At 41.6% G+C, this 15,120-nt stretch overlaps 1 protein-coding gene across 1 annotated transcript in view; it reads right to left on the bottom strand.

Annotated features, from left to right (window-relative positions):
- The window catches only part of gbe1a (glucan (1,4-alpha-), branching enzyme 1a), a 58,269-nt gene extending 43,358 nt beyond the window's left edge, over positions 1-14,911 (bottom strand). The window contains exons 1-2 of the mRNA XM_048237459.1: positions 14,617-14,911; positions 2,678-2,847 (exon numbers count right to left, since the gene is read on the bottom strand). Of these exons, the coding sequence (XP_048093416.1) occupies positions 2,678-2,847; positions 14,617-14,714 (268 nt within the window). The 5' untranslated portion in view covers positions 14,715-14,911. The remainder of the gene's footprint in view (positions 1-2,677; positions 2,848-14,616) is intronic.
- Positions 14,912-15,120: the final 209 nt, after the last annotated feature.

Genomic DNA, 15,120 nt, shown 5'->3' on the forward strand with positions numbered 1-15,120 from the left:
TCTCTCTCTCTCTCTCTCTCTCTCTCTCTCTCTCCCTCTCCCTCTCCTCTCCCTCCTCCCTCCCGCCCTCCCCTCTCGCCCTCCAGCCCTCCGCCCTTCAACACCCCCAGTCTCTGTGAAATTGAAATGGAATACTATGAGCAGTGTCAAAATGCAATAGCTCAGTGAATTAGAGGTTGGGATTTGCCTTGACGCTGCCGCCACCGCTGCTGCTGGTGGTGGTTGTCAGTGGCGGAGACAGTTTAAAAAGAGAGAGATTACCTGAACAGGGGAGAGAAATGTGAAATGGGATCCTGAGGGGAGAAGACAGGGGCAGGTGGGTTGTGTGGACATAAGCAGGCAGGGTAATGGACAGATGATGACCAAGACTTTCGGACGGCCGTTGGCTTAGTAAAATGCATTTCTGCCGGAGTTACAAGTAGCTCAAAATATTGATGTTGTACTGCAACACTGTGCACAGGCTTATATGGCAGTAAATATAGATCACATTAGTTGCACAGTTTGCGTCCATCATAAATATGAAATATAAAAGACAAATAACAATGCTCTCTGTTGGTCCATGCACTGATATACCTACCCGTCAGAAAGGATCCAAAGAACAAAAGAAAGTAAACAACGACTGCTGGTAAGACAGTAATTACTGGACCGACAACGGACTGCCCACTGTGTAGAGTGAAGCATCACAATAGACACAACACTGCTAACATATCTCTGTTATAATCCACGTCTTACATTACATTTGCCAGGCCATATAAAAAAAAAAATAGAGACCGATCCATCAGTCCCATATCCTATTTTCTTCTTAGTGGGGAAATGGTGTGACAATCTGAGTGAGTAGGTGTGTGTTGGATGGTGAGGTGAGGATCCTTCCATTTCAGGGGACTAACCAGTCTTGCCAGTCGGGTAGCCTAAGCCAGTAGGCAATAATCTTTTCTTTTCATTTCAAAAACGCTGTGAGTTAATGCATTAAATATAAAAAAAACAAGATTAGCCGTGGCCTCCAAGTGCCCCTGTAACACTGTAGACAGCAAATCAAATATAGGAGATGGTCATGCCTGCAGCACAATTAGAGAATATGGATGACTGAGATGGCTGAAGTGTCTTTATGCACAAGGACATTCAAGGAAACCAATTCCCAATTCTAGTAAGAGCAAATAAAATAACAACCATTTCAAAATAAAACAACAGCCACTCCTTCACTTAACATAATTTATAGTAGTAGTGGAGATTGCGCACAGGCTGACAGGGATAATACTCTCCATTTGGTTCTTCATTTATGTAAAAAAATTAATGTAAAACAAAATATAGTAAAAATAGCATCAATTCTGAATACGCAGTGGCAGTTTCCTTTACAGCATTTCAAATAAGTAAACTATGGGTGATACGGGAAAAGGCTTCCAGGGAAATGTCCAGTACACTGAATTAGTTTGTGCCGCCTGTGCCACCTGTGCCACCACGGGTCCTTATGGGTTTAAAACAAATAAAGTTATGAGCAGTAGCAGGAAAGGTTCTGTACTAGCTGAGAGGGGACTTATGGGTTTAAAACAAATAAAGGTTATGAGCAGTAGGTTCTGTACTAGCTGAGAGGGTCCTTATGGGTTTAAAACAAATAAAGGTTATGAGCAGTAGGTTTTGTACTAGCTGAGAGGGGACTTATGTCAAGCTGAAACATGTTTGGCAGCGGAGCAAAATCCACAGTATCTCTTCAGTCCAAACTGTGTATCTGTGAATGAAGCAGGGAGCAAGGGGCAGGGATGGTCATCCACACAGCTCCCACTCAGCTCATGCTGTCTTCATCATAGTCACTCTGGGGAGAGTACAATTAGCTCCCCGAGGGGGTCTGAAGATGCACAGACAGAGAGAGAGTGAGTGGAGAGAGGGAGAGAGAGAGGAGGAAGAAAAGAAAGAAGGGAAGAAAAAAGGAAGGACAAAGACAGGGTGGGGAAGCATGGAAAACAGAAAGAAAAAAAAGACAGATGGAGGGAGAGAGAGAGAGAGAGAGAGAGAGATGGAGAGATCTCCACAGCCGTTTAATAAGAAGCCCAGGGTGCTGGTTGTGGCCGTGTCATCACCCACACTAAGCCCCACTGAGTTATAGACAAACACATGAGGCAGGGGACAGGGGGCAATTTTGGGATGGATGATTTGCAGTGTGTGTGTTGGGGAGGCGGGAGTGGGGTCGTCTGCGGGAAAGGGCATGTTTGTGTGTGCGTGCACATGTGTTTGTGTGTGTGTGTGTGTGTGTGTGTGTGCACATGTGTTTGTTTGTGTTGTGTGTGTGTGTGTGTGTGTTTCTACATGTGAGTGAGTGTTCAACTCTGCTATGTGTGCATACATGTGTGTGGGTGTGTGTGCTGCGTGTATGTGACCAAATGCATGTGTGCACACACATACAGTACAGCTCTGGAAAATATTAAAGAGACCACTGCACATTTTTCCGATGTCATCCCATGGTTGCTGAGTGACATTCGAAGGAGTTGACGGTCATATTCAAAAATTAAGAGACCGCTGCAAATTTGAATATGACCGTCAACTCATTCGAATGTCACTCAGCAACCATGGGATGATGTCAGAAAAATGTGCAGTGGTCTCTAAATATTTTCCAGAGCTGTACATGCACATGCATGTGCAACAGAAAAGCACTAGCAGGTGTGTGCCAGCCAGAGAGAGCACTCACTGAAGTCTCCGGTCAGGTAGAGCTCGTCAGCCCCAGGAGCCCACTCCCTGAAGAAGAGGCCGTTGTTGGCCTGCCGCTGCGTGCCGTAGGACTGGTAGCCCTTTGTGAACTGATCAAAGTCTCCCTCCATCTGCTCCACCTGCGAGAGACGCTCCTTAAACAGCTGGTACCTTCAGTCACATGAGATGAGATATATGAGATACATGTAACAGACAGAGGCTTCATGTATATACAGGAAAACAGTCAGAATACACACACACACACACACACACACAGTATATATATATATTCTATCTATATATTATATATACTGTGCATATACTTATATATACTGTATATATGTCTTGGAGTTAATCTTTCTTAGGCCAGAGAAGCTAGTGATATTGATCTTGATATTAAGTCTGCCTGTCTGGAAATGAGTGTGTTTTGACCATTCCTCTGTTATAGACCATCATCAGTGTCTGCAGTTCAATGTATGTCTGTCTGTCTATGCAGAATACATTTCTAAACCCACTGAATTAGACTATCCTTGTAGGATGCTTACTCATTTATAGGCTCCACATTTTAAAACTATGAATCTCTTCAAAATTATGAATTATTTGCTGCTTTTCCCTTTGCTTAGTTTGTTATTTTGTATGTAAAATAAATCTTGGTAGGGATTGCAGAGATGGCTGGTATTTAGCAGACATTCTCATCCAAAGTGACACAGACTCTCTCCAGGAGTCTAATTAAGAATATGCAAACAAAATATTCTGAGTCCTCAGCATATGAACTGGAGGTGAAAGGGTTTACTACTTCAAATTTAAAAAGGCACAGTCACTGTTGCTTATTGTGGGGGTATCGATTACTAGAATGGATCTTGGCCAGTTGTGGGCAACCTTTTGAACAGCTGTCCATCACCATCTGGACTGGCATAATATGAGGGGTGGATCATTTTCACACACTTCCACGTGCGCAGCTGCGGCAGCATGAAGACATGCCTTCCTACTCTGAAATATCATGTACCTTTTCTATTTCAGGAGAGCTTGAGCAACCCACAGCTCCCCTCTGCATACACACACACACACACACACACACACACACACACACACACGCAAAACAACACACTATACAAGCAAAACAAGCCTAAAGATGAAAGGGCAACATATTTCACAGGAACACTTTGTACCCTTTTTCCATGGGTCTTCAAGACTTTCAACATTTCAGAGACTTTTGAGTGCATTGGCAATTTCTGCTTCAATGCCTTATAGAAATATACTGAAAGATAAAACAAAAGCTGCCTTTTCATTACTACCAATGATGAGCTTATTACAGTAAAATTAAATAAGCCACAGGCCTATATATATTCTCAGATTTTGATATATATTCTCAGGTTTTTATATATATATATTCAGGGTTTTGATTCAGATTATATATATATATTCTCAGGTTTTTTATATATATATATTCAGAATTTTACATATATATATATATATATATATATATATATATATATATATATATATATATATATATATATATATTTTATATATATATATATATATATATATATATATATATATATATATATATATATATATATATATATATTCAGATTTTGACATATATTCTCAGGTTTTGACCTATATATTCAGGGTTTTTGATCGATATATTCAGACTTTCAAATATATATATCATTTGTCCCCAGGGCCATTGAACTGTTGTTCAATGCCTCACTTAAGTGAAGAGGAGAGATAGACTTCTCTGCATAGTCTGTCTTCACCCCCTCCATGTTTGGTACTGTCTGTCCACTAGCCACTTGTACCACTGTCTTTATGCCTCACTGTTTGCGTGCTATATTAGCGCATTAGCACATATGCATAACCCCCTCCATGCCACAGCCGAACTGTGGCCACACTTATTCATTTTCTTAAATAGTTAAATATATAGATATATAGACTTGATTTAGATTGAATTGATTTAGATTAAGTGTTAGTTAGTATAATTTGTATTTTTGTAATTTGTATTTTAGTATATTTTTATATATTGTATTAAGTGTTAGTATAATTTGTATTTTAGTATATTTAGCATATTATATTGACAATAGTATATTTAGCATATTGTGCATTGACAATAAAGTATCACATAAACTAAAGATGACTAAAATCTTATGTAGAAGAAGAAACATTCACAAAAAATCTATCCATCCAAAAATGACCTTTGTTTTTGATAGCTGTTGAAAACGGCATGGAACTGACAGAGATGTTTTTGTTTATTTATTAATTAATTAATTAATAAATAAATAAATAAATAAATAAATAAATAAATAAATAAATAAAAATTATAACATGCTGATACCTTTGTATCAGGTGTAAGTGACCTTTCATCAATCCAGTTGCAATGGATGAACTGTGATGAACTGCCCTACTTGTGATTGTTTAGAGATTTTAAAGGTTTTATAACAATGCTACAACTTCTTTGGCTATTCTACAATCTATTCACCTTTTCAGCGCCAGTAGGCTACTTCCTGTGCAGCACACACACACACACACACACACACACACAAAGGCATGCCAAACAAGCATACACAAAACTTTCAAGATTGGGGGATGGAGTAAAAGATGGAGACAAATTGATTAGTGTGATTTATTTTCGCGCAACGGATGTACAGGACTGAGCGGCGGTCATATTTTGTACCGCTATGCGGTACATCTAGTTACAAATCGTCTTGTTAAAAGTATACTGATGTTTCCCTGCATCCTACTCCTTCATTACCAAACATCTGCCGTACATAAGACAACATGATACATCACACCACACAAAGTTTCATCATGTTGCCATTTTTGTTACCTATGAACTACGTCTAAATCAACCATTTCAAATGTGTCCTTGGGCACAGGAGCCTTCAGACTGTATTTAAAAATGAATATGAATAATAACAGGACATCTGTTTGAGTCAATCATGTGTGTGCACCGTCCAAAAAGATCAATGTCTTACAAGTCCTTATGGAAGAGCAAGTAAATGCAAGGCCATGCTGCATGTTCCCCGTTTTAATTAAAATGTCTCTCTGAGGATTTCTTGAGGTAGAAAGATCCTGTCTGGTGAGGTTGAGAAAGGGATATGGTGCACAGAGGAAATTGTTCATTCAATGTGGTGCCTCGAGCACTGTGCAGTATTGCATTGTTGAGAGTTTTGTAACTGAAGAAAGTTACATTGCTATTTCCCCATTTCAGCTCTGGATAAAGCCTTACATGCTAGCATTACTGGTTAGTTAGCAGTGAAATATTTAGACAGAGGCTGACTAAAGCAGACGTTTCAGGGCCAGACTCTGACCTCACCCAGACCACATCCATTCAGGTGTCATCTAGGCAGGTATGCAGTAACAGTACCAATGGCATTCTTATTAATTCCTTTATGAACTGTACAAAGACAATCAATGGCCATATGTAAAGCCAACAGTATGCTTTTAAAAAAGTAAAATGGGCAGTAGTAAAATGTGCAGAGGGTACCTCTGAAAACAAATGAATAGGAGAGAAAGGATAGATATGTCTGTGGGGAGTTTTGGTGAAAAGAGGTGCTTTCGGAAATGTCATTAAACTACCGATAGTCATTTTAGGGCCAACCAATCAATCCCACAACTGAAATAGAACAGAAAAGTTCAACAAAGTTTTAACTTAGGAACATTTATGTATGTGGAGTTGACATAGCTGACCCATGGACTATGTAGTTTTAAAGTCCTCTCTCCTCGGGCTATAGTGTAATGAGCTAGGAAAACACAATGTCACCCTCATCCCATAATGCAATGTATGATTTATGACTGGTTAAATTTGTGTCTTTTGTGTTTTTTTTTAATGGTGATTGAGTGACTCTTTTCTATGATAAATTGTTGATCTGAGATTGCTACCATTTGAAATAGCCTACTCTACCCTATCTTTTCTGAATCAGTAGTACAAATAGCCATTCAATTCATCCAGTTCTACCATAATAATAATGTTGCTATATGACTGCCATGTGCATCTTCAACTATGCCTATCTCTTGTGACAGGGATTTTCTCCTGGCAATTTTCTCGAAGCACTAACATAAACTTGGGACAATAAACCCCTTCAGTCAGCTCACCTTGAGTAGTGTGAGTGGGGACTTTCGATGGCAACATGTGTGGGTCATATTCATGAATCAGAGCCCCCCCATACACTCCTGTTTACAAAGCCCTTATGAGCAGTCAAGCACATAAAACATCTCTTCAGGGTGTCAATAAAATTGGAAATGGTATTTCTGCCATAAAAAGTACTAAACATATGAAAACAATCTAATTTTTATGGGAAATGATTCATCACCTCCATGTAGGTTGGTCTGTTGGGTGTACCTTAATTCACCGGTGGTTTCATGAAACTACTTGAACAAAATAACTGAGTACAAACACAGGCATACGCAAATAAATATTGATTGTCAGACACTATAAAGCAAAAATCTCATTAAGGTGATAGATGAATAAAAATAGAACTGGTTTACTGTTAATGCCTCACATCAAGCTTTATGTTCAATCACTGAGACCAGTATGGGTTCAGTATCTTACTAAAGAAGATCTTACAGGCAATGGTGCCAGAGTCAACTCAGACACCTCCAGAGGCTCAGATGCTGTTACTCCTGAGCCACTGCCCTTCAGAGTAAATATGTGTCAAATAAAAATATGGGGAAGATACAAAAATAAACATTTTGCATTCATGAAGTCACACCTCCAATTATATAATTCGCTTTATAATGGATAATTGGAATTTGGTTATGAATATATGGCAATTATTGTTTTTCTCTGCCCTTAGTGCAAGACTAACAGAAAATGACACACTACCAGAACATGCATATGCCTAGTGGACGCAGAGCACTTACTTACCCACTCAAGGTTGCATAGTATTAATTTATCAGTACAAATACTCCAAAGCAAGGCTTTTCCCACCTCATTTGAGTGTCAGAAAATTGATGGAGGTCATTTTAAACTGAGCGTAACAATCTGAGGTTGAATTAAATTGATTCAAATGATGCTTGACAAAAAAAGACGTAGCCTACTTATAACTGCAGTATCATATTGTGCTTATATATGCATTGGGATCATTTACAGAGATGAACTAAAACTAAAAAAATAACCTCATAAATGTTCCAATGAGAAAAGCAGACGATGAAGATGCCTTAAATTAGTATATTTTGCCAGACTGAACACACCTTAAAAGGATTCTTTTTACTTATGTCTTCTTGATTTGGTACAGTACATGTTGTAGGCCTTGTGTATAGCATATTATACATTATGTGGTATATTGAAGACAAATGTGTTTCTTTGGGTTTTCAATAAACCCTTCAAAGAACGTCAAGACAATTCACATCTCGCTGCAGCCTGCGGGAAGGCGGGGCTTGACATCAAGCCCAGCCCACATCCAAGTCAGCCATGTTTTTTTGTATTACGTCACACAGTTTAAAATTGCTAGCGGCGAGAGGGAGGCAGTCAGCAGAGAGCCAGAACTCGCAACGAGACTGAGCGAGCTGCTAGTGCTACATTCTACAAACCAGCAACTTACTGCAAAACACGTTTTATTGTGCAACACGTAAACAGTGGATTCAAACCAGTGCAACAACTCGCAACAGCACCAACATTTTAATTGTCACACTACTCGTTCGTCAGATAGGAACTAGCTAGCCAGCAAAGTTAACCACCCAGATGGCAAGAGGCTGGCGGCGGCCCAGTTTCGCTGTCGCCGGCGGACCGCTGAGTTTTTGCACATGGGTTCTACCGCGGTCCGCTAGGCTAACGAACCGCAGCTTTGACCACCTTTTCTTTATTCATTTATACGGTACACTGCCGGTGGCCTAACGTTACCATTGCGGGTTGCTGACAAGTAACCTATCTACCGGTGGTCCGATAGCTGCTTGCTGGGCAGTAGCCTATATTTGAGATGAGGATATGTCTAGCTTGATCTGACCGGTTAACGTTACACAATGCATGCTTCTAGTTCACCTGTTAATAAAGCAAAATCGCCCCTTTGTAGGATACAAGGATACAAGGATACAAGGAAGTTTATTGTCACATGCATATAGTTACTGGAAGTAAGAAATGCAGTGAAATTATGTCTGGTGTCAGCCTATTTGTGCATTAATGGGGTAAAAAGTGCAGTAGAAGAGGGGTTTAGTAGATTAAGTGGCAAGGGCTGCATAAAAAGGTGGGGAGGATTGGGATTGGGGGGGGGGCACCAACAAGGAGCACCCAAGAGCAACCAAGAGCAACAGGGGCAAAGAAAACCCCTTACCAAGGAAGAAACCTTGGGCAGATCCACGGCTCAAGGGGCTAACCCAACTGCCAGGGGTCTTGGTGTGTGTGTTGGGGGGATGACAGGGGAGATGGGATAGTGTGCTGTGTATGTGGGGGAGAGGGCAGTGTGCAATATGTGTGTTGGAGAAGCTTCCTCATGAGACAATGTGCTGTGTATTGGGGGCAGGGACTTACTATTGCAAGCAGAGTACTGTATGTAATGTATGTGAGTGATGACAGTGAAGATGTGTGTGTGGAGGGAGTGGAGCAGTGACTGTGTGTGTGTGTGTGTGTGTGTGTGTGTGTGTGTGTGTGTGTAGGTGGGTAGGTGGGGGCAGTGTGCTGTAAGTATGTAGAGGATGTGTGTTGGAGAAGATCCACAAGACAATGTGCTGTGTATGTGGGGGGCAGTGTGCAGCAAGTATGTAGAGGAGGCTTACTGTAGCAAGCAGTGTGCTGTATGTATGTGAAGTGATGACAGTGATGATGTAAGTGTGTGTGTGTTTGGGGGTCAGGGACTTACTATTGCAAGCAGAGTACTGTATGTAATGTATGTGAGAGTGATGACAGTGAAGATGTGTGTGTGTGGGCGGGAGGGGAGTGGAGCAGTGAAGGTGGGTAGGTGGGGGCAGTGTGCTGTAAGTATGTAGAAGGATGTGTGTTGGAAGAGACAATGTGCTGTGTATGTGGGGGGGCAGTGTGCAGCAAGTATGTAGAGGAGGCTTACTGTAGCAAAGCAGTGCTGTATGTATGTGAGCGATGACAGTGATGATGTAAGTGTGTGTGTTGGGGGTCAGGGACTTACTATTGCAAGCAGAGTACTGTATGTAATGTATGTGAGTGATGACAGTGAAGATGTGTGTGTGGGCGGGAGGGGAGTGGAGCAGTGACTGTGTGTGTGTGTGTGTGTGTGTGTGAGTGTGTGTGTGTGTGTGTGGGTAGGTGGGGGCAGTGTGCTGTAAGTATGTTGGGGATGTGTGTTGGAGAAGATCCACAGAAGACAATGTGCTGTGTATGTGGGGGCAGTGTGCAGCAAGTATGTAGAGGAGGCTTACTGTAGCAAGCAGTGTGCTGTATGTATGTGAAGTGATGACAGTGATGATGTAAGTGTGTGTGTTGGGGATGGGGGTGGGGTGGGGGGTGGGGGGGCAGAAAGGGTAGGCAATCAAGGACATGGGTAGATGGAGGAGAAATCAAAAATAATAAATGAAAAGTGTGCAAAAGTTGGACAAAGTCAGATATGTGTGTGTGTGTGTGTGTGTGTGTGTTTTGACATGTGATGAAATAAGAAAATAAATAAAAGGTCTGTAGCATAGGAGAGGGATGTAAAAGTGCTAAAAGTCTTGTAGGTGTGTGTGGGTGTGTGTGTGTGTGTGTGGGGGTCATGAGTGCTGAGGAGGAATGTGTGCAAAGTCAGTATAGTGTGAGTTCAGAGTTCGGATGGCCTGGGGATAAAAAACTTCTCCTGAGTCTCTCAGTTCTGGCTTTGTGACTACATAGGCGTCTTCTTGATTTCAGCGGTAGGAATAATCCATTGTTAGGATGAGAAGAGTCCTTCAGAATCTTTTTGGGCTCTTAGGAGTACTCTTCTGGAATAGATATCTTGTAGAGCAGGGAGTTGAGTTCTTATAGTACGTTCAGCTGAGCGCACTACTCTCTGCAGAGTACTACAATCTCTAACTGTGGAGTTCCCATACCAGGTGATGATGCTACCAGTTAGAACACTCTCAACCGCTGAAGTGTAGAAGGCCTTCATGATGGATGTAGAAACTTTGAATTTCCTTAGCTGACGAAGGAAGTAGAGTCGATTGTCTGGACTTCTTCAGAACATATTGAGTGTTAACAGTCCATGTTAAGTCTTCAGTAATGTGGACACCAAGGTATTTAAAACTTGTGACTCTCTCTACAGGTTGCCCGCTGATCATTAGTGGGGTGTAACTGTAGTTCTGCTGCTGCCTTCTGTAATCCACTACCATTTCCTTGGTTTTTATTGATATTCAGTGTCAAGCTGTTAGATTGACACCACTGTGCCACCTCATCAACCTGATCCAAGTAGAACTGTTCACTGTTGTTACTAATCAGGCCCAAGGTCACTGTGTCATCTGCAAACTTGATGATGGAGGTATGACTACTGTTGGCTTTGCAGTCATGTGTGTAGATGTTGTACAGCAGTGGACTCAAAACACAGCCTTGGGGAGCACCAGTGCTGATGGTTAATGAGTCAGATGTCAGACCCCCACTCTAACCACTTGTGAACGGTTGGTGAGGAAGTCAAATATCCAGTGACACAGGGTGGTGTTCAGTCCTAAGGCCTTCATCTTTGTGACCAAGGTGAGAGGTACTATCGTGTTGAATGCTGAACTAAAGTCAATGAACAGCATCCTCACATAATTCCCATTCCCCTCCTCCAGGTGAGTTAAGGTGGTGTGCATGAGGTTTGAGATGGCATCCTCTGTAGACCTGTTGGCTCTGTAAGCAAATTGGAGGGGGTCAAGGAGGCAGGAGGGATGAGCAGATAATGTTTTTCACAAGCTTCTCAAAACACTTCATCACTGTAGACGCCAGGGCTACTGGGCTGTAGTCATTCAGACATGATGGACTTTTGTTTTTCGGTACTGGAACAATAACAGACTGCTTGAGGCAAGTAGGAACTGTCTCTTGAGCCAATGATGTGTTAAAGATATAAGTGAACACAGGAGCTAACTGAGCAGCGAGGATTTCAAAACCCTGTTAGAAATTCCATCCGTCCAGTAGCTTTTCTACAATTTACCCTCCTAAAGGCATTGCTCACATCGACCTCAGAGACACAGAAAGGTGCATCCTCATTTGCTTCACATGCTGCAGCTAGTCCAATATAGTCTGTGTTTTTCATGTCAAAGGAAAGCATAAAAAAGCATTAAGTTCATCAGGGAGGGCTTTACTCACATTCATCATAGGAGGGGACTTTCTTTGCCGACATTTGGTTGTAATGGAGAATTCTTGCTGTTAAACTGATAGTCCATGATAATGAAACAACACACCATTCTACTTTTGAGGGCTAAATGAAATGAAATATGGCTCGTTTTACGTTTGAACACATTGTCATCAATATTTAAAATGACCATTTTTTTGAATGTGCATGTTATTGTTTCAAAACCGAAATCAAATGAACTAAAAAAGTACACCTAACCAATTACAGTAACTAGCCTAGGCCTACATGAAAAATTCACTGTGGTTGCATGAAATGTAATTTGTGTTTAGCCTACATCATCAGTTTCTATCATCTAATATGAAACAATATACTATATCATTCGCTACCGGGCTGTCGGCAGCAGGCCTAAAGCCAAAGCGTATGGGGAGTGACGTAGGCAAAGAAAACATGGCTGAGTTGGATGTGGGCGGGGCTTGATGTCAAGCGAGGTGTACTTGTTGACTAACGATATACGATTCGAAACCGAAATCGCGACATTCATATCAACGATGTGTCACGGTGTGAAAAGGCAGAATCGCGACACACCTTTTTAGTGTTTCACGCAGTGCTTCTTAGCGGCCGCAAAAGCAACCCACATCTCCCGCTTTACTTATCGGTAGCCTATGTTGTCCAAAAACAAACAAACAAATAAATAAATAATAATTTCATACCTCTCCCTCCCTTGCCCCCTCTCTCTCGCACACCCTCTCCCTCCTGAGCTCCTGCTCAATGAACACGCGCGACTTAAATAAAACATTCACAATCGTGAAAGCAAGGACGCATAGAAGACGACTAGCTACATTACTATTAAATCCGCTTAGCATCATTAGCATGCTGCACATAGTTGACTGAAGTTGACTGATCATCTCAATACCAACGTTTCCCAAAAGGGCCTGTCCCAAGGAGAACAAGTATTACCTTGAAACTTAAACACACATGGGAAAACTGAACAGTCCAGTCAGTAGACTATGATAGGCTAAGCTAGCCAATTATGCTACTTTGTTTACAATATTTCCAGGCTTCAACCAGACAGCTGAATTAAAGAGGTAGAGTTGGCTATAGGCTAATCTGCATAAAGTGTGCTGTCATAAATATCAGTCATTCAGAAAAATTTTTTTATATCAGGATATAAAATAATAGATATATTATATTGTAATCCTCTAGTGTTCTAAGGGAGGCTATTAAAATGTTATTTAATAAAATGTCTAGCCCCACCCCAAAAAAAAAAAAAAAAAAAAAAGAAAAATTGAGATTCAGATCAAACCGCGGGTCAAAAAAATCGTGATACAAACCGAATTGTGAGGTTGGTGTATCGTTACAGCCCTACAACTGATGCCACAGGCAAAATTCCACTCTCCACTTAGTGGCCGTCTTCCCAGGTCTTTACCTCCTGCAAAACATCTCACCACTTAAGCAGCAGAACTGCAGCTCTTCCACAAAGCCTGACATCAAGGCTTTTAACATGACACCACATGAATGCCAGTCTGTGGCATGCAGGAGTCCTGGCTGTCAGGCCAAAGAAGCCTGCCAAGTGCCAAGTCTTCAGGAGTGAGACTTCACGGTGCTAACACTTTCTTGGTCCAATTAGCAGACTTCTGCTGAATGGATCTTGCAAAGGCATGTGACAGTTCCGTACTTTTTGCGTCTTCATGTTCACTCTCGCTCACCTCTGCACAATGGTGATAATCAGTCATCAGGGTGAGCTGCATGGCACCAGTATGTGCATGCGTCAACAAAAGAGTTCATAACATGGTCTAAGACAACTGTACATTCCTCCTTGTAGTAACCAAAACAGCTAGGGTGCAGGGACATCCTACAGACAGGCTTCAGGAGCATTTTATTATTGGCAGATATTATTATTATAGATCGATGAGTTCTCTAAAAGAAGTTCCAAAATGGCCAACAATATTGTATTGCAGATGGTCATTCTTGATGGCAAATTGACCTGGCCTTCCTCCAACATACACTAATTCTCATATCCTTATGGAGAGCTATTGACAAAAGTCTGTTATTTTATTAAGTCATTACTCTAACTAAACATAGATGCAGTTATGGGACAAGTAGATCTACAGTGTGGTACATAGCCCTACTGTTGCATTTCTGCAGTATAGTGCAGTGCAATACAGTTTTTTCGGGTCCAAAATATTGCATTTCTTGCATTTGAAAACGGTTTTGATACTCAGAAAACTGCAGTTTTGACACTTAGTAGGCCCTAGTGCAGTTATGTTTTGTGAGAGCAAGACCAGTTGGCTACTCAAGTACAACATTGCTACTTACAATTTTGCCCATAATCTTGTAATGTAAAATATTAAGAGGAGCTTAGATTCTGACAAAGCCATTGGACTGTCGACGCTCGCACGAGTTCCGTTGTGTGACACGCGGAGTTCTATTGGTTGAACAGTGCGGATATCATGTTCAGTACGTTCGGTGATTGGCTATATGGAGACTGACCCCTCAAATTGCTACAGTAGTTGGTTGACATTGAAGATACTGACCGTTCTTGACAACTATGATGCATCGTAACATGCGCTGTACTTTCCTCAAAGTTAACTGAGCGTTATAGCCTACTTCATCATGGTTTCCTTCGTGGAAACAGCTCTGCCACGTGCTTGCACTTGTCTACCACGGCAAGAGAGTTCTGTGAACTTCTTAAACATACTTTATCTGTTGCACTGATGAAGTCATGTGTACACGAAACAGGGAATCTGCAAATTACCTGCGATGGTAGTCGCCTTCGTACTGGCGCAATTTGGGCTCCATTTGGAAAAAATCGTTGAGATCTAGTAAATCACCATTGTGACATATTTCAGCCATCTTTACGTTTCAGACTGTTGAACTGCGTTGATTGCGCCTTGTCTTTCCCCGTGGAGTTCAGCCTCAGTAGCCTACCCCCCTGGACAGCAAAGTTTAAAGTTAGACGTGGGGCGTACAGCAGTAGGGGGCTAGGCACACACTCATGGCCAATCGGTCAGTCCTGCTCTGTTTGGGTGTTGCGCAATCTTACTGCACGTAGCCCCTTTTAAATGGAGGCTAGGCACAGCGCAGTTTATTCGGTGTCCAGCTATTTCCTCAATAGGTATCAAGGTGGGCGGGGCACCGTTCTGCAGAACCACGTGGCGAAATATTCATGCTACTCAAGTCTATCCAGTGACGACTTGTTAGTTTAAATTGGACCAAAAGTCCATATTAGTTTGTCCTTCTGGGTCACTGATGGATTTTC

Source organism: Alosa alosa, chromosome 2 (genome assembly GCF_017589495.1).
Source record: "Alosa alosa isolate M-15738 ecotype Scorff River chromosome 2, AALO_Geno_1.1, whole genome shotgun sequence".
NCBI classification, from domain to species: Eukaryota; Metazoa; Chordata; class Actinopteri; order Clupeiformes; family Clupeidae; genus Alosa; species Alosa alosa.